The 26,106-nt window shown below is 31.6% G+C and overlaps 2 protein-coding genes across 2 annotated transcripts; both read left to right on the plus strand.

Moving 5' to 3' along the window:
- The first annotated feature begins 16,503 nt into the window (after positions 1–16,503).
- LOC108347909 (uncharacterized) lies at positions 16,504–17,530 on the plus strand. Its single transcript, XM_017587398.2, has 2 exons — positions 16,504–16,774; positions 16,907–17,530. Exons 1-2 carry the CDS (start codon positions 16,603–16,605, stop codon positions 17,134–17,136), a joined length of 402 nt encoding a protein of 133 aa, XP_017442887.1. The 5' UTR covers positions 16,504–16,602; the 3' UTR covers positions 17,137–17,530.
- A 4,951-nt stretch (positions 17,531–22,481) lies between these two features.
- LOC128195625 (uncharacterized) lies at positions 22,482–24,288 on the plus strand. Its single transcript, XM_052873850.1, has 3 exons — positions 22,482–22,583; positions 23,010–23,166; positions 23,945–24,288. The coding sequence occupies exons 2-3, from the start codon at positions 23,015–23,017 to the stop codon at positions 24,093–24,095; spliced, it is 303 nt and encodes a 100-aa protein (XP_052729810.1). The 5' UTR covers positions 22,482–22,583; positions 23,010–23,014; the 3' UTR covers positions 24,096–24,288.
- The last annotated feature ends 1,818 nt before the right edge of the window (positions 24,289–26,106 follow it).

Genomic DNA, 26,106 nt, shown 5'->3' on the forward strand with positions numbered 1-26,106 from the left:
AATTAAGTGAGTCAATGAGTCAGCCCATTTAACCTACCAACTCATGGTGGGTCGGGTTAGGTTCGAATTTTTTTAACTCGCTAATAATTGAGCCGGATTGGGTTGACTCACTAAGTGGTCAACCCGTGATGGGTCGGGTCAGGTTATCCGTTTTGACAGCTCTAATTTTTGTGTATGAAAATCATGTACAAAATTAATAACCTAGTGAACTATACCGATGGGAACTAGCTAACTATTTTCTTTGAACTTATTTTTAAAGAAAAATATTACTAAAAAACACGTCTAACATTTTTAGAATAACTATGTATTAGAAAACCTAAAAATTAAATTTAGTACTTCTTTTTCTAAATTAAAAAGTATTTTTACGTACTATAAAAATGATTTTTATCTGGAAACTTAAATATATTCCATATCTCTTATTTAACTTTTTTATACTCAAAAGATAAACAGTAGACGTGAAAAATTTATAATTCAAGTTATAATAAATAATATAAGCAATCCATCTATATGTTTTTCTTTTAGGATGTGTTTACTTGAATAGAAGGATTTGAGGAAGAGTGAATCAATGAATTTGAGAGTAAAATATGTGCTCTTTCAAACTCTTAGGTTTATTGTTCGTATGTTGTGAATGAATTTGTAATTGATTGTTTTAATTTGATTGATTTTGGTTTGATGTCATGAGAAATTGACGAATATGAAATTTGAGGTTTGTTGTATTTTTTGATTTGTAAGGTGAAATTTGTGGTTTCTATTAAATAATATGTATAAGTTAAATTTGCATTTGGTTGAGTTGAATAAGGGTTTGATACTCTTTAGAACCACAAAATATATTTGTAAATACAAATTCATGTGTTTGATGCATTTATATACAATTTGTTCAAGTGATCGATTCGTTGGGCGAATCATCTACATGTTGTGTGACAATCTAACAATGGTAGGTGTTTGATCTCATGCTATTAATATGTACATCGGTTCTTTAGAGGTTGTGTCTATTAATTTGATATATATTTGAAGTGTAATTGTAGACTTGATGAAAACTTTATATTATATTATTTAATTGTTAAGTATATATTTTTTATTTAAATTTTATAAATTTTAAATCAACTTTAAATTTTTTTTTTTGCTTGGAAAATGTGTTATTTTTTTACGATAGTATCTATACATGAAAATAGAGGATTATGTGAGGAACCTGACAATGATATAATTGAAGAGCAAAGCAGAGGTTAAGAATTATATTATTATAAAGATTATATTTTAAAATACTTTCTACACATATCTTGAAGAAATATTATAATATAAGATAACTATGTAATTTATGTTTTAATATCAATATAAAATGTTTTTAAATCAGTGTTGATCTCTATTAATTTAGGATGTTACAATATTAATAATAATAAGAATAACAACAGTTAATATATTCGAAATATTTGTTATACGTAATATGAGTTACTCCTTTTAAGTTAAAATTAGTTCACAAGTGAAAAGATATTTTTGATTATAATAATTGTGTGAGAGAGGGGGAGTGGATGTTGCGTTTGAAACAGGGTTACGTTACGTATTTATTAACGGGAATAATAACATTGATTAATGGATTACTAATGCTTCCAAAGTCCCTAAGTTTCTATAAATTATATTCAACAGATGATAATAAGAATTGTAAGTTAGTAACACGAAATCTTCTATGTTACATTTTCATCACCTACTTTTCAGTCTATTCTAAGGGAATTTATCGACTACAAGTTTTCTGAAAATCCACCTACAACTTCAATTTTATCACATCTCTTCTATACAAAAATCATCTATCATAAAAAAATGTAATAAAAAACCTCATGCAATATAAAATGGACGGAGAAAAAAATAATGATGAGCGAAAATTCTTTTAAGAATACTCTGTTTTTGTTTTCAACATCTATATTTATAACAAGAAAAAATAAATATATTTGTTTAAAAAAAAGAAGAGGATGAAGTTGAGGGCAACTCCAAGAGAGATAATGTTTTGAAATTGCAGATGTAATGAAATAGGTGGAAGAGATTCGTCAAAAGAAAAAGAGAAAGTAAGAGGTCAGGAAAACGAGGAAAAGGATTCTAGAGAAGGCTTCTGATAAGGAATATAATTTTTTATAAAAATTATAAAATATAAGATTTCTAAAATTAGTATTATGATTTAAATATTTTTAATTAACGATTAATTTAAAATACTTTAATTATTTATTATAATTTAACTTTTTTTTTTCAAACTTATATAAATTATCTATCCTACTTAGCCTAGTTCACTTTTTTTTAGATAACAAATATACTATACTTTTAAAACCAAATCAAACTTAACTAGTGAAATCTTACATGAGGTAAGTCGGTGTTAAAAGAACCAAATTTAAAATTCAAAGTCTACTAATGTAGTATGATGTAGCTGGTTCTGGAATCAAAGGTAAAAGTTGTTTTTTAAAAAATATTATAAAGCCTTTAAATATGATTTTTGAAAAAAAATGTGGGCCCAGTGGGACTAGTCTATGGGCCCAGTGAGATTAGACTCTATGGGCCTGACATAAACGTCATGGATGACAGAAGATTGGTTTGTTGGAATACATGGTGCTTTCCTTTGCTTTTTCCCATTTCCTTTTCTTCTTCTTTACTCTCTCTTTCGTTTCTTCATGAGATAATGACATTCAGCTTCTGCTGCCACTCATTCTTCTGTTTCACATTATTTAACCCTTATTTTGTCTTGCCTTTCTGCTTCTACTAATTGTGACTGCAAATTTTAAGTTGTTTCGTGTAATATGATATAATAATTATATCATATTATACAGATAGAATCATTATTGTATTTTATTATTTATTCTATGAATATAATATGATATAATAATGTAAACTTATCATATTGATTTAATGCATTTGTAGTTTAAAAAAAGTTGGATTGGATTCAATAAGATTATTTCTTTTATGAATAATCTTGGCCTGTGTGTTTAAATTATAACGATGATAGTTTATATAACTCGTTGATACTTTTAGGAAAAAAAATTACTATGTTAAAATTATAATTGGGATATTACTAATTTATATAAAAAAATGGATAAATTTTTATTTAACATATTATGTATAAATTTATAATAATTTTGGCTTTAAATTATACTATCCATTGTCTCGGTTTTCAAATATTGACGAGATTAAAGACATGGTAGTTTACTCTTTTTTGGTAAAAATAACCTTTTAATAAATTGTTAACACAATTAGTTAAATTCGTTTATTTGGTACGCATGTGATTAATAATATGACTTATTATTTAAGATGTGCTTATTAGTTAAGTAATTTTGTAACATGCCTATTGTTATTTATTCTATTTTGCATTTGTATATATTACATTTGAAAAAAAAATGAAATAAATTTTGATTTTTTTTTTTGCATTATTAAAATAAAAACACTCTTAACAATATAAGTAGTAATATATAACAAGATTTTAATGTAACGATTATTGTGTTGTGTTGGGTTGAAACTGTTGAGACATTTTATTCATAAATACTCTCAGAAATACTCAATAAAAATAGAAAGCAAAAAATATTTGGTGCATGATAACGATGGAATAATTTATAAATAAATTACTCTAAATGATTTTTTTGTTATAAAAATACTTTACTCATGTTAAGTAAGGATTAAAATATTATTAAACTCAACTTATAAATGAAATAATCATCTCAATAAAAATGAATATGTTTACTGGTATTCTGTCAAATTAAATTGGATGTTAATAATGAAGGTCAGACAATTTATCCATTGTGAAAGGAATCTTTAGTGGTCTTTTATTCTAACACATCCAATAATTACAATGTAGCTTATTATTATCCATTTCTAAAAGGAGTGTGCAAGCCACGCGCCACTCAATACTGTGGGTATTACTGTGCATCACATCATTTGGTCGCAAATTGCAAAACCACATCCTATCCTATTATCCTTTCCTTCAAAATCAAATCACACAATCCTTAACTCCATTAGCTTTAAGAATATTGTTATCAAATATTCTTGTATAAATAAATATTGTTACTAATTAATCAATCACTTTAAATTTTATGATTTTTTTTTTCGATTTTACCTTTCTGAACAAATGGTGAGACTCTCTCATCTAAAACCAAAAACTTATGCATGTCACTGTTTTAAGTTTTAACACACGACTAACAGAAAAGTATTTTACAAAAAAGAGTTATTTACCATAATCAATAATAAGAATAAACCTAAAATTAAATATTTTTAAGCTAAAAATAAATAACACAAATTGTTATAAATGAACAGAAAATAGACATAGACATCTTAAAAATAAAACTAAAAAATATAAACTAAGAACCTATGGCTAGGAAATATAACCAACATACTTGCAGTCAATGCGATAAAAAGATAAAATACAACAACAGGGCGTAGTATTCCCCGTCTACCTTATCTCTCAAGTCACTCGTTGACCTATTAATTTAAATAATAATAATAATAATAATAATAATAATAATAATAATAATAATAATAATAATAATGTATATTACAGTTCTAGCTGCTTTAATATACACAAATCGGATTAATATTGACATAAAGTTATTAAACCGAATTAATAAAATAATTGGCAAAACACATTAAATTACCTTGTCTTATAAAGAATCTAATCGTTTGGGTTATTCATCTAACGAACATTTAGCAGGATTAAAAAATTAGCATAAACCAGTTTGGTAATTGCGATTAAAATGTGATTGAATTATAATTTGGTCAATGATAGGTAAAAATCCTTTACAGTTTGTATAAAAAAGGATTCACTTGAGGTAGTTATGATAATTAATTATGACATTTAATACTATTTCATGCAATTGTTAATGTGGTGTGAAAGATTTGATCCATAAGTCTCTCATAAGTTGCTCAACGTTCTTCAGATCGAACAACATAACTTTATAATAGTAATTTGCACGTTCAATGATGAAGGTAGTTGTTGAGAGGGTCGCACCTCCCACAAAAGTTGTGCATAAAAGAATGCAGTACAGTACTAGGAAGTGACTCCTAGGTCGTCTCTCAAGGACCAAATTTGGTTCAAGTCTCAGATCAACACGTAGTGGGGGGTTTTGTGAAGTTTTGTTTTGATGCGGAAAAATTAAATTGAACTGGAAATTAAATAAAACCGTAACCCGAATTGAAAACATTGAAATAAAAGAAGACATTAAAAGGAACAATGCAATAAGTAAATATCCAAACACAATTCAAGCTATTCAAATTCGACACTTAGAACATCAAATGCACACAATGCAGCAGTAAAATGAAATTTTAATCTCAACGCGAATCCAGTTGAATAGCGGAATGAGTAAACACCTAAGTTGGAAAACTCCATTTATAAATTAATTGCACATGTCAGAGGGAATAAAGTTTTAAATGCACGGGAGTTCGAATAAACACATCAACATTTGCTAAAAAAAATGAAATGCACGGTTTGAAATGAAATGAAGAAAAAAAATGCTGAAGGCAATTTAATATATAGAATATAAAATGCATCTTTCCAGCTCAAATTCCCGTGCACCATTTCACTTCTTGAATCAGCGTGTTGCTGGAAAAACTGCGACGTGACACCATTGCCCTTCTCCAGCTCCTTCTTGAATCAATGAATCACCGTGCCACATTTGCTTCCATAAAAAAAAAATGAATCAGCGGCTTCACTTCTTTCAGCTCAACGCTCGTGCACACCCTATCCCCATCTAATCACCTCTTCATTCTCAAAAATAAAGGAAATGAATGCTGCCAAGTCTTGGTCTGTCCCATCATCTAGACTTTATTCTCCAAGTATTAATCACGGTGCTTTTTTCCATTCCAGCAAAGAAGCAATAAAGGGCTTTAATCAAAGGTTAGAATATGTGCATCCTCCCAAGCCGTGACACCTACTCCTATCTAATCACCCTACTACTATTCTTAAAGAAAAATAAAGACTCCATCCGTGCTGCTCCGACACGTCCCAGCTCACTCTCCTCAACGCTGCTTCTCTTCTAAAGTTTCCAGCTTTGCTTCCAAGGTGGCTACCGCATACTGCTGCTGCTCGTGACACCTTCCAACTCCACCTCACCAACACCTTACTGCTACCATTCTCTCACACCGTGACAATGTTGGACATAAACCTTGCACTCTTCATAACGAAAATCAAATAAACATTCTCATGAATCCAGGGCTTGCAAAAAGGAAATGGAAAAAATTCAAAATGTGCTTTTCATTCATGCTCCCAAAACGTTCAAAACCGAGAGAAAAGGAACTAGTAAGCAGTGGCCAAAAAAAATGCAAGTGGCCAAATGCAAGTGGCGGCTGGACAAGGGCCGTGTGTCCCTTTTTAATAAGGGTAGGGTCCACACAAAAAACCCTAGGGTGCCAAGTCACTAACTTCTAATTTTTGGGTCTAATCTAATTTATCAAAAATTGACCCAAAATATAAGAGTTGATTCAAAAATTCTAAACTACTGAATTACAATTTAATTAATTCAAAAATGTCTGTGTGGAAAGTCTTGAATTTATTTGGCATTCTTCCTGATGTCCCAAAATGTATTTCCGAAATTTTCCTGCACTTCAAAAATGTACTTAATCAGCTCAGAAAACCCAAATTAGCACAATTACAAATTTCCGACCAAATTAAGCAGAATTCGGAAAACGGGGAAATAACAAACAATTAAACACAATTCCCTGGTTTATTTAAGTGCAATAAACTAAATATAATTCAAGAAATAACGACTCATCAAAATAGACCACACTTAGTCTTTTGCACTCCTGGGCAAAACCAAAACGAAAACCCGGGAACTACTCAAACATCAGGGAGCCGACATAGACTCGACAGACAGACAACAAAGACTCCAAAACAGAAACACAGTTGCACAATTCTCACAAAATCTGGACGGTAAAAGGTATAGGCAGAATCCCACACAGAGTCAATGAAAGCAAATACTCAAAGAATCATCCAAACAGTTCAGTACAAGGAAAACATTCAATCAGTTCAAGAGATGAATCAAAAGCAACAGAGCCTCACAGATGCACACAATCAGTGTTTCTCTCAAGTGTTTAAGGTAAATCAATGTCACTCAATGCACTCAAGAAAGCAAACAACAACAGACTTGGCAAGCCTCTAATATCAACACTCAGAAACATATGCATGTTCAAATCAAAAGGTCTTTTCATGGTTGTAATGGGGCCAAGGACAAGGCAGGATATATCTGGATAAGAAGCTACAAACCATAAGGAACAGAGGAGCAATGGGGAACAAGTGTAAACACATTCAAACACACCCACAACCTCTAATTCCTTCCTCTTCTTGACTCCATTATTCACAAATTTTTTTTTTTCACTATTTTTCTGCTATCTCTTTTTTTTCCATCATGTCTCTTTTCTTTTCTCTCTTTTCAAAACAAAACTGTAAAAGAAAAGATACACATATATTTACCAAAACAAAACAAGAAGAGGAACCAACTAGCCAACTCATCAGAAAGCCCCAAGAGACCACACTTGTTCCCAAAACACTTCCAAAGCTCCAAAATTCCCTAAGGTTAAGGTAATCATTGTTTTTCACTTAGGGCTAGTGTATGAGCATTCAAAACAAAGAAATGGGGGAAAGTATAGGCTCAAAAAGGGTTTTCAAAGGATTAGAACAAGGTAAGCTTGTTTGGCTAGAGAGGCTCAAGAACAAAACTGCCTTTATCACTTCCAAACATGCATATCAATCAAGAATTATCAACAAGAGTCAAGCCAAGACATATGTGCAAGCAATCAAGAGACATATCACACACAAGAAAGAACATAAAGTGGCTCAAATTCTCACATAGGGCATTTGTGTCACAATCAATTCAACTCTCAAACATCATGATCATCTTCCAAGCGAAGAAAAGCAAAGAATCCAACATCTCAGAGTATCAATGAAGTGAAGGAAAACTGACAACCTGATCACAATCCAGAATTCACGAAAAGCATGCAAAACTGTACACAAGACACAACAAAAACTACCTAGAAAAGAAAAAATTTAACAAAGAAAACAAAAGCTATCAAAGTAAAATCAGAATCTCCCCCAATAGACAACACTTAAACTACACAGTGTCCTCAATGTCTCATAAGCATAAGATCGAAAATCAAAACAGTGAACAGATCATGGACAAGTGCAATAAAAGTAGGGAAAAGGGGAGAAGAGAGAAAGGAAACTCCCCTGATCATGGTGGCAGTTGCCAATTTTGGACTTTCAGGGAGATGTCTTCGACCACAGGATCCAGCAAGGAAGTTTTGAGGAAGAATTGCTTCATCCTCCAGATTTGATCTAGCAGGGAGATATCATCCACAGCTGGATCTAAGAAGCAAAGATTGTTGATGAGCAGGTTGAGCTGGTGCCTATTGATCTTGAAGCTTTTGTCAGTGTTAGCACCTTTATTTTCCACTGTGGGTGTTTGTCTATCAAATTCATGTGTACCTCCTGCAACATGGTTAGTGCGATGTGTCTCCAAAGAAATGATATGCAGGGGTATAACACCCAATCCTAGTGTAACAGACTGAACCTCAGATACATCCTCAGAACATGAATCAATTTCAAAATCACAAGCAATATCAACTACAAACTCAGATTCATGTTCAATGCATGGAGAATAAACATTCGGATGCGACATCAAAAATTGGTTCTCATCATGCATAGAGGGAAAATTAAAATCAGACTCAACAACAATATAATCATCAGCATACCTCTCAACAACATAATCATCAATATAATCAAATTGAGGTATGCTTACCTCCTCTTCCTTGAAGATTGCTAAAGTGTGGGAAGATGAAGGTGGTCTACCTGGTTCAGGATTACTGCTTATTTCTGCCTGCTCCTTAAAATATTCATCACTCTCCTCAGGTGCAAGGGTAGGGACATAGGATGATGGGAAAGTAGATGGCACAGTAGTAAGCTCATGACTCTTCTCCCCATCTTCTATGTTGATGCCACTATCATCATCATCTGGAATCTGAACAGTCTGAAATGGTAACTCTGAATCTTGAGACTGTTCCTCAGTGAGTTGAGTGGCCATCTGCCCTATCTGATCAGTCATACTCTGAATGACAGTTCCTATTTCCTGCTGAAACTGCATGTTCTCTTGCTGAAACTGAAGGTTCTGCATGGTCATCTGCTCCAACAACTCCTGCAATGTAGGCTCAGAAGGAGAAGGCTGAGGAGCTATTTGGACAGGAGCATCATGTTGTTGACTCTGGTATTGCTGGACTGGTGGAGGCATAAAAGCATTCTGAGATGGTGCTTCCTGATATTGCTGTGGAGCATCATACCATCCCAAACTAATGTCATTCCATCCAGAATCGTTGTTGTAACCATACTGAGCAGGGAAGAATTCATCCAAGAACAATCGCTTAAGATCTTCCCAAGAAGTGATACACCCTGAAGGAAGACAATAAAGCCAATCCCTTGCAACTCCTTGTAATGAATGCGGAAATGCCCTCAAGAAAATGTGATCATCAGGGACATGTGAAGGTTTCACTGAATAGCACATGATGTGGAACTCCTCCAAATGTCTATGTGGGCATTCTCCTGTAAAACCATGAAACTTAGGCAGCAAATTTATCAGTCCAGAAGTGAGAACGCAATGAACATCATCCTCATTAAGTGAAACTGGCTCCCGAAGAGAACTCTCAAAAGTTGGAGGATGAGTCATATTGTTCTCAGCATAAAAATCAGCAGAATATGAATCACAATCAGAGTAACATGCAGAAGGAGAATCGTAATCAGAGGCATTGGCAGAATAAGCAGTATTCACAAAATCAAAATAGGTAGACATGGAAAGAGAAGAGGAAAGGTAGAAAGGAAATGCTAAAAATTACGAAACAAACAAAACACAACACAATTGAACATGCGACACGCACACACAAAACAGAACATCACATCACAATGTAAGACAAAACACAACACACACTAACACAACAAAAACCTAAGACTGAACCGTTGGTCCCCGGCAACGGCGCCATTTTGTTGAGAGGGTCGCACCTCCCACAAAAGTTGTGCATAAAAGAATGCAGTACAGTACTAGGAAGTGACTCCTAGGTCGTCTCTCAAGGACCAAATTTGGTTCAAGTCTCAGATCAACACGTAGTGGGGGGTTTTGTGAAGTTTTGTTTTGATGCGGAAAAATTAAATTGAACTGGAAATTAAATAAAACCGTAACCCGAATTGAAAACATTGAAATAAAAGAAGACATTAAAAGGAACAATGCAATAAGTAAATATCCAAACACAATTCAAGCTATTCAAATTCGACACTTAGAACATCAAATGCACACAATGCAGCAGTAAAATGAAATTTTAATCTCAACGCGAATCCAGTTGAATAGCGGAATGAGTAAACACCTAAGTTGGAAAACTCCATTTATAAATTAATTGCACATGTCAGAGGGAATAAAGTTTTAAATGCACGGGAGTTCGAATAAACACATCAACATTTGCTAAAAAAAATGAAATGCACGGTTTGAAATGAAATGAAGAAAAAAAATGCTGAAGGCAATTTAATATATAGAATATAAAATGCATCTTTCCAGCTCAAATTCCCGTGCACCATTTCACTTCTTGAATCAGCGTGTTGCTGGAAAAACTGCGACGTGACACCATTGCCCTTCTCCAGCTCCTTCTTGAATCAATGAATCACCGTGCCACATTTGCTTCCATAAAAAAAAAATGAATCAGCGGCTTCACTTCTTTCAGCTCAACGCTCGTGCACACCCTATCCCCATCTAATCACCTCTTCATTCTCAAAAATAAAGGAAATGAATGCTGTCAAGTCTTGGTCTGTCCCATCATCTAGACTTTATTCTCCAAGTATTAATCACGGTGCTTTTTTCCATTCCAGCAAAGAAGCAATAAAGGGCTTTAATCAAAGGTTAGAATATGTGCATCCTCCCAAGCCGTGACACCTACTCCTATCTAATCACCCTACTACTATTCTTAAAGAAAAATAAAGACTCCATCCGTGCTGCTCCGACACGTCCCAGCTCACTCTCCTCAACGCTGCTTCTCTTCTAAAGTTTCCAGCTTTGCTTCCAAGGTGGCTACCGCATACTGCTGCTGCTCGTGACACCTTCCAACTCCACCTCACCAACACCTTACTGCTACCATTCTCTCACACCGTGACAATGTTGGACATAAACCTTGCACTCTTCATAACGAAAATCAAATAAACATTCTCATGAATCCAGGGCTTGCAAAAAGGAAATGGAAAAAATTCAAAATGTGCTTTTCATTCATGCTCCCAAAACGTTCAAAACCGAGAGAAAAGGAACTAGTAAGCAGTGGCCAAAAAAAATGCAAGTGGCCAAATGCAAGTGGCGGCTGGACAAGGGCTGTGTGTCCCTTTTTAATAAGGGTAGGGTCCACACAAAAAACCCTAGGGTGCCAAGTCACTAACTTCTAATTTTTGGGTCTAATCTAATTTATCAAAAATTGACCCAAAATATAAGAGTTGATTCAAAAATTCTAAACTACTGAATTACAATTTAATTAATTCAAAAATGTCTGTGTGGAAAGTCTTGAATTTATTTGGCATTCTTCCTGATGTCCCAAAATGTATTTCCGAAATTTTCCTGCACTTCAAAAATGTACTTAATCAGCTCAGAAAACCCAAATTAGCACAATTACAAATTTCCGACCAAATTAAGCAGAATTCGGAAAACGGGGAAATAACAAACAATTAAACACAATTCCCTGGTTTATTTAAGTGCAATAAACTAAATATAATTCAAGAAATAACGACTCATCAGTAGTCTTCTCCTTTTCGGGATGGTATATGGGTATATGATTGTATCCAAAATAAGCATTTAAGAAACTTAGAACTTGATGACATGATGCTCTACCACTAGTTGATCGATACTTGAAAGTGGATACGCGTCATTGAGGCATGCTTTGTTAAGATTAGTAAAATCGGTAGACATTCTCCATTGACCAGCTGATTTCTTCACTAACACTACTTTGGATAACCAGGTGGAGTATGTGAACTCCTTAATAAAGCCGACCTCCATTAACTTTTGGACCTCGACCTCAATTGCATTCTTGGGTTCCTCTCCCAATATCCTTTTCTTCTGAATGATCAATCTAGCTTCTCAAAAGATGGCCAACTTATTGGACATCACTTCCAAGTGTATACCTAGCATTTCCACAGACATCCAGGCAAACAAGTCATTTTTTTCTTAAGACGACCATCAACAATTAGTTAGATTGGTACAAAAATATGTATTCTGCTCTTCTACTGACCGATTATGAATTTTATGGTTTCCTCTTGTGGTTCCATGTGATATTCAATATTAGTAAATGGGTCAAGATTTGTCATCGCAACTTTCGCTCAACATATGTACCTGGGTGAGACATACGAGGTTACATTAAAGCTAGCAAAACAACACTCCATGACTGCCTTTTGATCTGCATGCAGCGTGCAAAAGATGTTGTTTGTTGTTGTTGTATGAATGTATGGAGCTTTTAACTGATGGTCTATTTCGACACTCTAATAATTATCCATTCTCAAGTAGAGAGGGATGAGTTATCTGGTGAGAGTAGCAGGAAGTTCTTGTCTATAGACTTTGATCAAGGTCCTAGGTAACTGAAATTGACTAACCTTGTATGGTAGCTTGGTTTCAGTCAGTTGTATTACCGTACAAGTACACAGACTACTAATAGTTCGATATTCATACCTAATCTGGATGAGTCTTGTCTAGGTTATGACATGTATATGATGAATGAGTTTTATTATTCTAATTTGAGTTGATGTTTGAATTAATCATAATAAACATATATATATATATATATATATATATATATATATATATATATATATATATAGCTTACCCTTTTATTTGTGGTTTTGTTGTATGTTCTTGGTTTCTTTTCTTGGCGATGATCATCTGGTGGGTATGACTAGAAGAAGATGACGTCTCACTTAAGCAGGCATTAGATGGAGGATCCGTTGATTTCAGTATTTTAGTTAGTCAATAGTTGTTTTTAGTTTTGAGCAAACCTTGTTTATAAAGATTTAAATTTATAGTTATTATGATATTACGGTAAATAATACTTTATGAACTTTTCTCCAATTGTTTCTTTATATAATTATGGAATTACTATTATATAGTTTTATGCTATATTTTGGAATATTACATAAATAAATTATTAATTTAAATATAATAATAATTATATTAATTTTTAATTCAAATTAAAAAAAACAAAAACCTAAAACTAGTTTTTAGGAATACCACACCAACTCCGTTCTAGTTTTCCATTTTCTTTTTCAACCTATTTGAAAACCATGTGCACCCATTTTAATAAAAATACTCATGAAAACATATTTATACTTTTAATTAAATTTTTGTCATTAATTAAAATGATATGACTGATTGATTTTGCTGTTTCTAGAAAATACCATAAATTTAAACAATAAAAAGATAAAATTTTGAAATCTTAAATATTGGTACCCAAAATCATTGCTTTCTATTTCATATACTTAATTTGATTTTTTTTTCTAATATTTCATTTATAAATTTAAACATTTCTTTTCTTTTCTTTTATAAAGATAATTAACATTCAAGAATTTAATTATTTATTATTTATGTTTATGATATTTTATTAGTAGTTGTTTTAAATCCCAATGAAGTTAATTTTGTAAAATCAAATTATATTTAAAGTTTACCTAAAACTCAAAGACCCAACCAAATAAAGGTTTGAGTATATGGTCGAGTTTGCAATGGATGGATGAGAAAGTAAGGACAAATCGTGAGAGAGAAGAAGAAAATAACGCGACACAAACGAAAAGAGAGAAAGAGGAAGAAAAGGAAAAATGTCGACAGAGAGAAACGAAAACGGTAATGGAACCAAGTTCGTCGACATGGGAAAAGGAAAAGCAAGACAATAGACGAGGGAGTGAGAACTTTAGTAGAGAGAGTGAGAAACTTTCGCGAGAAAGGAAGAAAATACAAAACATAGGGATATTCTCAAATAAAACTGTAAAACACCTTTTTCTTACCAAAATGTCCTTCATATAACATTATTGCTTTTAAAAAAAAGCATTTAAAACCAATCAATCTGTCTCTAACGTTGTAAAAGTTAGCCAAAATATAGTTATTAAAGAACGTTTTCCTATAATTAACTAACCATAGGGTGATAATACATTAAACTCAACACCAATATAAAAAATTATAGTTTTATAGTAAAATATAAAATAGTTTTAAGAAAATTAAATAAAAATATATGAAAACGGTTTTTCAAATAAAGATAAAAAGTTGAAAGGTGTATATATGTATATATAAATTTCCTTCATAATATAACAACTTTCAAGTCTCTTTGTATAGGATTATCATGAATATTACATTAAATACCTGAAGTTGGTAAAATTACGATGAATATATAATAATAACACTCTTAAGAGTAGCTATTAACCAACAAATAAAATAAAAAAGTCAACAGTTACCCATTTTGAATAAGAGAAATAGAAAACAAAAGATAAACTTGCATACATAAAGTAGATGCCTTTAATTCTCTTAGAGCAAAGGTTTTATCAACTAAGTATTATTTATATTAGCAACTTCCAACCTTGCAAGCTATGCCAGTCAAAACCTTAAGCCACATCCACTATCTTTACAATCATTTCTTGACACTGAATTATCTTCAAATGAATTTTTTCACTTAATACGGAAAGTAAATTATTTAATGTTAATTATGATAATTTTTTTCAAGATTCTACAAAAATCTCCCATTTATCTAGGAATAAGTTTTTTACACCACTATTCGCTACATTCTACATTTATTTTTACCTAAAAACGAAAACAATTGATTTCGTTGACTCATTTAAATAAAACAAACTAAAAAAAAAATGTGTGTGATTGGTTAATTTTTATTTAAACAGTATATATTAAGTAATAAACTTAATATTTATCAAACAAGATATTTTCACTCATAATAATACGAAATCCAAATTCTAAAAGTAACATTTTTAAATATCTTCACTAATGAAGGTTGCATTAAAAAGTGGATGCTAAGATTGTCATTCTGGAGAATGAAATGACAAACCTCAAGACAACTTTAGCAACAATGTTGTTGATGGTGGAAGAAAATAAAAAAAAATTGGTGTCAATGCTGGAGAGGAAGAAAATGGATGCTGCAATTGTGAAACCCTAACTTTGGGTGAAAAGGAATCTGCCACGTGGCATTTTCTCATTGGCCTCAAATGATTTCACAATACCACGTCAATAATAATTGTACAAGTCATCAGATTTTTGCCAAGAGGGCAAGTCTGTGTTAACTTTTTTAACGCTGTAAGAAAAAATGATTAACGTGAAACGTTTTTGCAAAATATAGGACGTTAGTGAACTTTTGAAAAAAAAAAGGACAACTTTAAACACATCCTACAAAATCGAGAAATCAAAATAGATATTAAACCAAAAGTTAAATTTTAACTAACTTAATCCAAATTAAACACGTGATAAACCGAGTTAACCCAAACACATTTAACTTGTACATTAAATAAATTGAATTCAATTTAATTTTATGGAATGCATAATTTGTTTAGTCATATCAAAGTCCACTAACAACTCTCCTCTTACTCGAGAGTATAACAAAAGATTATATAAATAATAAAAATAAAATAGAGAATATAATTTGCCACAACAATAAAACAAAAACCTCATAATACAAACTATCAATCTTACAATTATTTATGCACCCTTATACTTACTAGTTCTGATTTATAAATTTTAATAATAAATAATAAAACATAATCAGGTCGATAAACAAGTTAAATGTCTCATAAATCAATAAAATTTGAAGTTAGAGTGAATTGATCCGAAATAATATTGAATTCGAATATTTCATTATAAAACAGTTTATGCTAAGAATATTGTGATATAAATTAAATTAAGTTACCTTTTTTTAATTCTATTTAGGTAAAGAGTCAGTCGTTCTCACTAGTGCAGAAAGAGTTTTAGACGTATGTTATTTTGGGTTTTTAACGTTAGATCCCAATTCGACATCTTTATGGGTAATGTTAATAGGACGTCGGACATCACACTAACCAACGTCTAAGGGCACTATAAAAACGTCAGACATGGCACTAACAGACGTCTAAGGACACTATAAAGACGTCGGACATGGCACTAACCGACGTCTAAGAGATAATCATGATTATTAATTACGACTTTTAATAAACTCTTTTTCATTTAACCATATCATCCTTAAATAAAAATTACTCAAATCAAATAAAGTAAAAAATTTGTGAAAAAAAAATTGAAAATCAAACCACTTCCAAATTATTAATAAGAAACAAATAACAACAACAATAATAACAACAACAATAATAATAATAATAATAATAATAATAATAATAATAATAATAATAATAAAAATAAATAGTGTTGTGTTGCGTTTATTTTATTTTATTTAAAATTTTATTACAACAATATCATTAGTATATTATAGTAATTATCGCTTGCGACTGCTGCTGCACTTATACTTCACCCATTACTATATAAAATTGAGCCCCACACACAAACTTCTCATTCATCATTCTCCACAACAACCCCATTCATTCGTCAAAACACAACAACTTCTCTTTCCTTTCTTTCACCTATGTGTTCAATGATAAGCGCGCAAGGTGTGGCGGTCGCCACCGCCATGGCCGTCTCCGGCACAGTCATCCTCCTCGCTCTCCGCCTGCAGAAATCTTTTCCACCTCCCCAGTTCGCCCTTCACCAAATCCCTCCTTCTTCGCCGCCGGTTCTGCGATCTTGCATATCCAACGGTGGGTCCCACCTCCCTCTGTTTCTCCACGCTAACACATTCGCAAACACACGCCCAAAAACCTGTCTTTTTGTTTTTGCACTGGTATGTTTTGCTGACACAGTTGTTGTGGGCTTGTGGGTTTCTTGTGCAGCTGGGAAGAAGAGCAAGAAGAAGAAGATGAAACGCGTGCACTTCGCGGAGGACGTGGTTGAGTCCTGCAGAGACGGACAAGAGTTCAGGAACCGAATCTCAAGATCGAAGAAGGTTCAGAAGAGTTTCAGCGAGGAAATGAAGAATGGAGAAATGCCCACGAACAGGGTAGCTCTGTATAATGGAATTCTTAGGGATCGGGTGGCCCAGCGATTGGCCTACTCTTGTTGATTTTGGTTTTTCGGTGACTCAAGAGTGAATATTCTGTGATTATGCTTCTCTCTTTCCTTTTTTATAACAACTAGTATAGAAGCTGCTGGGGGAGGGTCCACCACAAACCCTCACGGTTGCTCTCATCGACGAGGTGATTGGATAAAGGGTTTAGTGCCTTGTGAATCGTGAAGAGGATTTTATTCATATTTTTGGATAATCTTCTTCTACTCCCTCTCCACATTAATTTCTGCTCAACACATCCATTTCTCCGCAGATTCAAGTAATTTTTCTTGTATATATACAACTACTTTTTCTCCGCAGAACAATTATTTTCTGTTCTCTTTGAATGTAAAGAAAGAACTGTGTGGTTTTTATTGACGGAGGCTCCTAACAGGGATGCAGTTGCTTGTAACTTTCTGTTCTTCTTTCATATTTCTGCCGCGCGTGGGATAATTTTACAAAATGTTGTGCTTTTTATACGTCAAGAATCTTGACTCAAGATATTATGACTTCTTTTAAATTATGTATAGTTACTACAGTATGAAAATCAGGATTGGCAAAACAGAGTTAACTTACTACGGTATGATAACGATACTTTAGCAACATTTTTTTGACAACATTTTAATATTATTTACGTGTCATTATATAATTGGTTCAAAATTACTCTACAATCAATAATAATAATCATAAACACTAACATGGACCAATCATAAACACCAATATAGACCAATCATATAATAACACAAAGATAATATTAAAATGTTGTCAAAAAATGTTTTCAAAAATATCATTATTCTGTTAAATCTAACAAACTGTTCATTACTTTTCAAATTCCCCCATTTCAAAGTTGATCATCTACGAAATACACCTCCCTCACACGAGACCTAAATTTGCCCCGTACTTTAATGTTGAATTTACTCCTTTTCTTTAATGATCACTAGTTTTTCAGGACCCAAGTGAAACTCATCGACTGTTTCTTTTTATCTTTTCCACTGAGCAAGACTTAAGTGTCTGTCTGAATTTCAGTTTCATTCAATTCCAAACACATTTTCAATTGTAAAATTGACAACTCCCACGTTACCCAGCAAGAAGCTATTGTGTAAAAAAACTGAATTTTGTTCGGTTGTCGCGAAAACCAGCTTATTAAGACACAGACATAGCTATTGGGTGTTGGAGACAAGCAAAAGCAGAAGGGCTCCAGAGAGCAACATGGGCAACAGAAAAATTGGTTAGTTAAGTTGTTTTGCATTCATTGTGGAACAGAATCTTTAAATAAGCTCCTTTGTCTCATTCCGCATGTATTTGAAATCAAATTTACGAGTTAGCAGTGTGTGGGGGCTCTTACCCTATCTGTGCGTCCATTATTTCTCACTCTCTCTTTTTTGTATCTTACGTCATTATGGTTTATTTTAGCTTTAAATTATTCGGCATTGTTGGCGTGAAAGTAGTTGTATGTTCCAAAATTCCAAAGGGTCGGTAGCCCAACAAACACATATTCAGTGTTTGACTAATCACCCCAACCAATCAGAAACAAGAGAAATTGGAACGCCAACACCATGTCTACATCCCCTTTCATCACCCCAACATGCTTCTCTTATCATTGGACAACCCATGTGAACTTCTCGTGCTACTGGTTGCAACTTGACCCAATCATATTTCACCCCGGGGACAAACAATCAAAGGTAAATTCTTTTGGGTGGGAAAGCAGCAAAATAATAATAAAAAAAAACATGTAATTGCGTTTCATTGTAAATGTCTCTGCATAAATCCATGATGACATCTCTGCATAATTACCACTTAACTATAAGTTTAGCAGGTCTGTTTACAAGGATTTCAGATTGATTTGAACCGGTTAAAATTCATAGATTCTAATTTGGGACCAAAGTGATTGTAATAGCAACAAAATTGGGGGCAGCTTTTTTGGTAGGGGGTAAAATTATGAAGTATATATACATATATATGTATATATATATATATATATATATATATAATAAAAATAAAAGCAGTGTGCAGCATGACAGTGCGGCAATCATTCAGTTTGAAATATAGAAGGCAACAAAACCATGTGATTTGTGCATATAAAATATTTTAAAATTAACTTTGGCCCTCCAGGGCCCGAAAAGTCTTGAATGTTGCATTAAAATACTCTTATTTCTTTCCTTGGCAGGCTCTTCTGATTAAACAATGGTTAAAGAAGTGGAAATCCCTGCAATTATGGAATTCTCTCAACCTCTGTATAGCTTTCTTTGATCTGCGAAAACAGACATGAGAGAAACAAATTACCCATTATCTATTACACACACTTCTAAAAGAAAAAGTTAATCATGAATGGCCCAACCGTGAAATCTCATGTTGGAAAAGAACGGCGACACTTTTAAGCTAAGGATAAGAGTGGTGATCGGTGAGGAAATGCTTTGTTCCAACTTTTCTCACACAATTTTTTATCTAACTCGTATATTTTTGACAAAAAGCAGTTATTATCAATGAACATATTAGCTATAGGGGAATTGACATTTTACCTGTCCATGATCCGTTGTCTAATTATCCCAACGAGGTCGAAAAGATGTATTTGATGGAAGGGGACCTCCTAGGTTAATCAATAATGCGAAAAATTCAACAGCGTGGTTGGATGTAGTTACGTTTCTTTAGTCCTAGGAACTTGGAAGCATATTATTGGTCTTCGATATGCTGATTTGAAAACTCAAGTCACAACGGATCCCCCAAGATATAAAGTTTTTTTATTCAAACATGTGGTGCGCCTTGATATAATATATTACTGAAATCATTGGTGGTCGTGGTGAGGCTTTACCTTTGAGACTCTTATTGGCAGCAATGTTGTCCATGGTTGGTGATGTGGGGAGTTTTAAGTGAAAACTAATAAAAACTCAGTTGGCAAACGCCAATTTGGGTGGGGCGTGACACACCCTCGCATTGAAAAACGGCAGCCACAAAGCAAAATGACATATGCAAATCTGACCCATCCAGAGTAGATTCACTTTCTCTGTGACTTCATCAACTTAACTTTTGTATATGGTTTTGTAGAAAGAAAAGAAAAAGGAAGCTTCTCGGAAACATAGGGTTCTTTCCATATGGGTCATGCAATGTGTGCGTGGCTTGTTGTGAAGAAAAGAAAAGATGGAATGCTTTTTACCTAGATGGAGGCCATCGACCATTCCTTCTTTTTATGTATAAACAATGCTCACCAATAATGTTCTACCAATTTACCTCTTCTATCTATGCTAGTTATGATTGTCTTCTTGTGTTTGATATGTTCGCCATGTAAAAAAAGTTACTTTCTTTTGTCTGGGAATCGCCAAGCACCTATTTGGGATAATTATAAGCGGGTTTAGAAAAGAATGGTGTGAATACCCGCAAATATTTATTGGTATTTAAAAATTAAAGATTTTTCTTTTTAATAGAAAATAAAATATAAGTCCAGAATGAATTTAAATACAAATTGCCAATTTGATTTTCATTATAGAAATTTAAATAAAAGATGTTCTTTGAAACGTAAGTAATAAAATCAGTAAGTAAATTTGGAAAATTTTCAATTGATATTGTTCTCTTCAACAATCTTCCATTAACCACCACCTTTGATTTTAAGAATTATACACGACAAAATAAGTTTCTTAAAAATTATTTTTCAATCAATATCAAATAGAATTGTCTTTTCTTTTTCTCAGTATTGGACATGGTTATCTAGGATTTTCCTGTGACTATTTTTGAGATTATATGTTAGTTAGGATATTTTTTCCACAACAATGAGACTATTTTTATACTGATCAAAATTTTATTGACACTCATATGACTTATGACTTATTTTTTGTATGAATTTTTTAATTTTTTTTTCACCAATGTAAATCAATGTTATTTGTCTTTTGACGTCGGTTAAAGTTCTTATTCCCAATGTTGGTAGAATTTTTTTGTTGACAAATGTCAAGTAGACATTTTGGTTTGTTATTTTTGGATTGAGGTCATTAGTTTCAGTGATATTTTTTTATAATGTCAAAATGAAGAAATTTTTAACCAATCTTGATGAGCATCTCTTTTTCTAATTAACAACTTAGAGGAAATATTTTAGTTAATATTAAAAGAAAAATCAACTAAAAACCAACATGTTCTAAATTTATGTGAATCAAAATAATTGTGAATGATATTGACTGAAAATAACTTCAACTAATCATCATTGATAAAACTGTCTTTGGCATCAACTAAAATAATCTTACAAATTTTGACGAAAAGAAAAAAACTTTGACACTCCAATAATATATAGGTAATTAATATTTTTAATTATTAAATGTGTTTAATTTTCAATTTTTTTATTTCATTTTAATTAAAATAATTTATTTAAGTATGAAAATTAAAATTTATCAAATCTAAAATGTTTTATTAAAAAAACATTTAAAAGATGAAATAATTACAAATAAAAAACAATAAAAATTCAAAATGAGTTTGCTATGCAACTTCAGTTCTACGCTTTGGGCTTTTAATTGTGTTGCACTCTGCAGTCTTTAGTCACTTTTTTCAAATATAATATTCTCTCAAATATTAAAAATTTATAGAAAAAAATCATTGAAAGTATTTTTCTTTTAATTGTTGTACAGAAAATTTCTCGAAAAAACTAATAAAATATAAAACTTTAAAGTGATCTTAGGTGATTTTGTAAAGACTCAAAAAATTGATATTGGGTAACTCTTAGTTAATGATATCAAAATAAAATTCAAATTAGTTTTACAATCCTAAACTCTAATTATTTATATAACTATAAAGTCATTTCCAAATGGGTCACTTGTGACAGTTGTTTCAAAATAATTAATATTATATAATAAATTTTATCGTCGGAGCACATAATGTATAATTGTTTCTGAAAACCTGCTTAATTTTTTTTTCTTATATTTTAAAGGGGATATCAATAGAATATTGCAAATATTATATATGTAGGTTAATGATAACCCATAAAATTTAATTAAACACCAAGATTAATTATTTAGTATTATAATATATTTTCTGTGTGATTATTCAATCTATGTAGCATTTTATGATTCAAAAAATTAATATAAATAATCTTTATATTCATTCTAAATGCTCAAATGCAAAAATTATAATTTTATAACTAACTTATGTTTTGGTAACAGCAATCAAAATTACAATTAATAACTACAACTCTAAATTTATGCGTCAAATTAGGTATATGTTATCTTATGTATACAATGATTGTATTCAATAATAAAAATTTTATGATGATTGAAAATAAATTTATTATAGTTGAAATAATCTTATTAGGAAGACAAGAAGACGGGCTTTATACCCACTGATGCATAGTGGGCCTGATCCTAGCCCAAAACCTTTTTTCTGCTTCTCCATCTACCCTCACCTTTGACGACTCCGCTTTGAAATCTTGTCATAGCTGTTTCAGTTGCCCTATACCCTCTCTCTTCACCTCTCACGCACTCTCTCACTACAAGGTTCGTCTCATTCCCGTGTTCCCGTTCTCAATCTCATTCGATTTTTTAAAATTATTCTGTGACCCATGTTTCGATTATCGCACAATTTGTTACTTATACATCTGATTAGAAGAAGATTATCAGTGACTCTATTTTATTAACCTCACACAATTTTGTTAACTTTCAATTTCGCACTATTTACCGATTAGGGATTTATTAGAAGCACTCACCATTTCGTTTGCTTCAGAATTTTTTTGTTTGCTTAGGTGCACAATTGTATAACTGATCAACATGGTTATGATACTGAAATTGATAGCTATATACTTAAATCCATTGTCTTATATTTATGTGCTGGTTGTGGCTTGGTTTGTTTCTATGAACCGTCTAAGGTGTATTGTAATGTGCTCCTGAATGATTATCGCTGCTTGATGTTTTTCCCTTCTTCAGAAGCCATGAAGGTGCGGTCATCTGTAAAGAAGATGTGTACATTTTGTCAGATAGTTAAACGTCGAGGACGTATCTATGTGATTTGCTCTGGGAACCCTAAGCACAAGCAACGCCAAGGCATGGCAACATTTGCAAGTGAAGTCCCACCTCCTCCCGTGTATGTGTTCTGTTTTCCTTTTCTTTTTCTGGTTCTGAATTGCCATGTGGTGTGTAGAACGACCGGTAGCTGTTGATTTTTAGGGATATCGTATTATAACTCAATTTTAGTTTTCTTGCAAGAGGAGTACTAGCAATACATTATTGTTTAGCATTTTCTTCAACATGCTCCTTGTTACTGAGGGAATTACATACCGTTTCCACTAAATGACTTGGGTATGCATTCTATCTTACAGTGCGCATGTGTTATTTTCCGAACAATAATTTAGTTTAACTTCTATGCTCTTTCAGTATGAAAAATGTAAAGGTCAACAAATTAGAAATCTGATTAAGTATGTCTCCTAGGATAGTTGTTGTCGAAGTTAACAACTTGACTATTACTTAACAATCTGTGATTGAATGACTGAATAAAATCCTTATTCACTGTTAGTGTACAGACTATTTTTTCGTAATAGGGTGTGTTGCCATCATTTCTTTTGCAATTCTCTCCAAATTCCACTTGCCATGGATTTCACTTGGACCAATGCTGTTGTGGATCTTCATGAATTTTCTTCTACTGTGCTTGTTTACAGTCCACCATGGAGAGATTGCTGATTTATGTTTCGTGTGCTCTTAATATAATATCTAGTCAATTCATACTGAAGATAATTATTGAATTCTCTTAACTATTAACTTCTGAACATCCAAATGCTGCTCTAATTGTGTATGTTTCATGTGCTCTTGGTATAATACCTATTGAATTCTAGTTACTTGATTTCTGAACTCTGAAATCAATTCAGGTCCTCCTCAGAGACAAGTAGCTGCAAGATGGTACTTAAGCCCTTTCAAATTTTGAGACCAAGTATGATTTCTGCTACCCCTCAAAGGCACAGCTTGTCCACGTTTTACGGATGGAGGGTGGGATTGGCCTCTATTTTTTCTATGAAGTAGCAAAAATAATTAGTAACCTTGAAAGTCCGAACATAACAAGAAATAAGTGTGAAGAGATAGATAGTCAACGGTTATTTGTTTCTATTTGTTCATGAAGTTGTCTCGAACTTATTTTGTTATGCGCAAGCTATGTACCTCAAGAATTTTGTTTCTCCGTCAAGAACATGGTCATCAGAATGTAACCTCCTAAAAATAGTTGGCGTTCAGTGTTAACTAAATCAGCAGGCAACAATTGACAGGAATTTATTACTATAAACCTATACAGGGAGAAAAAATTGCTTTTAGGATAACTGTTTCTATTTTAAAATTAAATAATAATAATAATATTCAGGCATTATTGCTACTAATTTTTTATTTTTTTAAAAATTATTAATTTTTCTCTGAGAAAGGTAGTTTATTTCTTTTGCATTATATATTACAAAAACAGTATGTTCTTTTTTTTAGAAAATAAGAAATTGAATACCTTTTAACATGCTTTTTCAAATGTTTTTTTTTTCAGCTAAATTAAAAAGTGGTTTCAGTATAACCAAATGTGCTTTAGATTATGAATTAATTTATTTTGGGAACGTTTTATGGTTATGAATGAATTTCTTTTGGGGCGTTTCATGATTAAAACATGGTTTTAAAAAAATTGGATATTTTCAATTCTGTTTTTATTAACCTCTTTTCTTTATTTATGGTTAAGTACTCAAAATTTTATATTTTTAAATTAAGTTTTTATTGTTTATCTTTTCAGTTCATTGGGTTAGATAATTTTTATTTTGATTCGTCATTTAACTTAATGAAATAATAAAGGCATTTATTATTTTATATTAATTCTAATATTATTTGTACATTAATCACGTTTGTTAATATATAAAGACATAATTAAGATGATGGAAAAACATAATTATCATGTCATCTAAGTAAAAAAATAAAATTAATCACATACAAATTTTGAGTACTCAATAAAGGAAAAAGGAAAATTAATTATGATATATTTGAAAATATTTAAATTTAAACTATTAAGTTTTAATTTTTTTAAGAAGTACTTTTAAAAAAAATATAGTTTTGACAACCTTTTTTATCTTTTAAATGTTTTTCTTTAATAAATAATTAAATACAAAATTAAAAAGTAAATGATGCACATATTTGTCATGCCATTCATAAAAAAAAAGTTTTAAAACAATATTCTTGTGTACTCAAATGACTTTTTTAATTTCTAATTAATATAACTAATAATAAATTCTGAAAACGATTGTTTAAAATTAAAATAGGAATAACCAACTTTTTTTTATGGAATAAAATATAAGTGAAGTAAAAGTTTTGTTATTCAGCTTCTCTTTCTATTTGTTAAAATCTTATATATGTCTAAGGATGTTTAGTCAAAACAAAATAACACAAAATAAGAATGATAAATATACTTTAATATAGTTTTGTCAAAAAAACATGGAATATATGAGTTAATTCGGTCTATTACGTGTATAGATAGAGTTGAGTTGAAAATAATTTTGAGATTTCAATATAGATGAATTTTGAATTTGATTTATTAAAAACTCGATTTATTTGTACTGAACTCGGGTAAGCTAAGATGATTTATCAACTCACCTAATTTTTTTAATAAGTATTTTTTATTGAATTAGTCATTTTATAAAATATTAAAACAGAGAGTCTTATGAAATTATTTTTGCATGAAATAATTAAAAAACATGAAAAATCTATAAATCTATACTTAGTAACTCAAAATTTACCCCAAAACAAATTTGAACTATTATCAAGCCACTAAAAATTTTGTTGAGAATATTTTGTGATATTTTTGTATGAATGAAATATTATGTTTGATTTATCATAAATCTAATTTAAGACCCTTTCCCTTTATTTAGATTTGAACTAAAAAAATTTTGTTATGTTTTTTAGTTGAAAAAAAACTTGAAATTAAGTGAGTTAGTGAGTCATCATGTTTAACCCAATAACCCGTGGTGGATTGGGTTGAGTTCAAATTTTTTTGGTTTGCTAATATGTGAGTAATATT

This window comes from Vigna angularis, chromosome 1 (genome assembly GCF_016808095.1).
Source record: "Vigna angularis cultivar LongXiaoDou No.4 chromosome 1, ASM1680809v1, whole genome shotgun sequence".
In the NCBI taxonomy this organism is placed as follows: domain Eukaryota; kingdom Viridiplantae; phylum Streptophyta; class Magnoliopsida; order Fabales; family Fabaceae; genus Vigna; species Vigna angularis.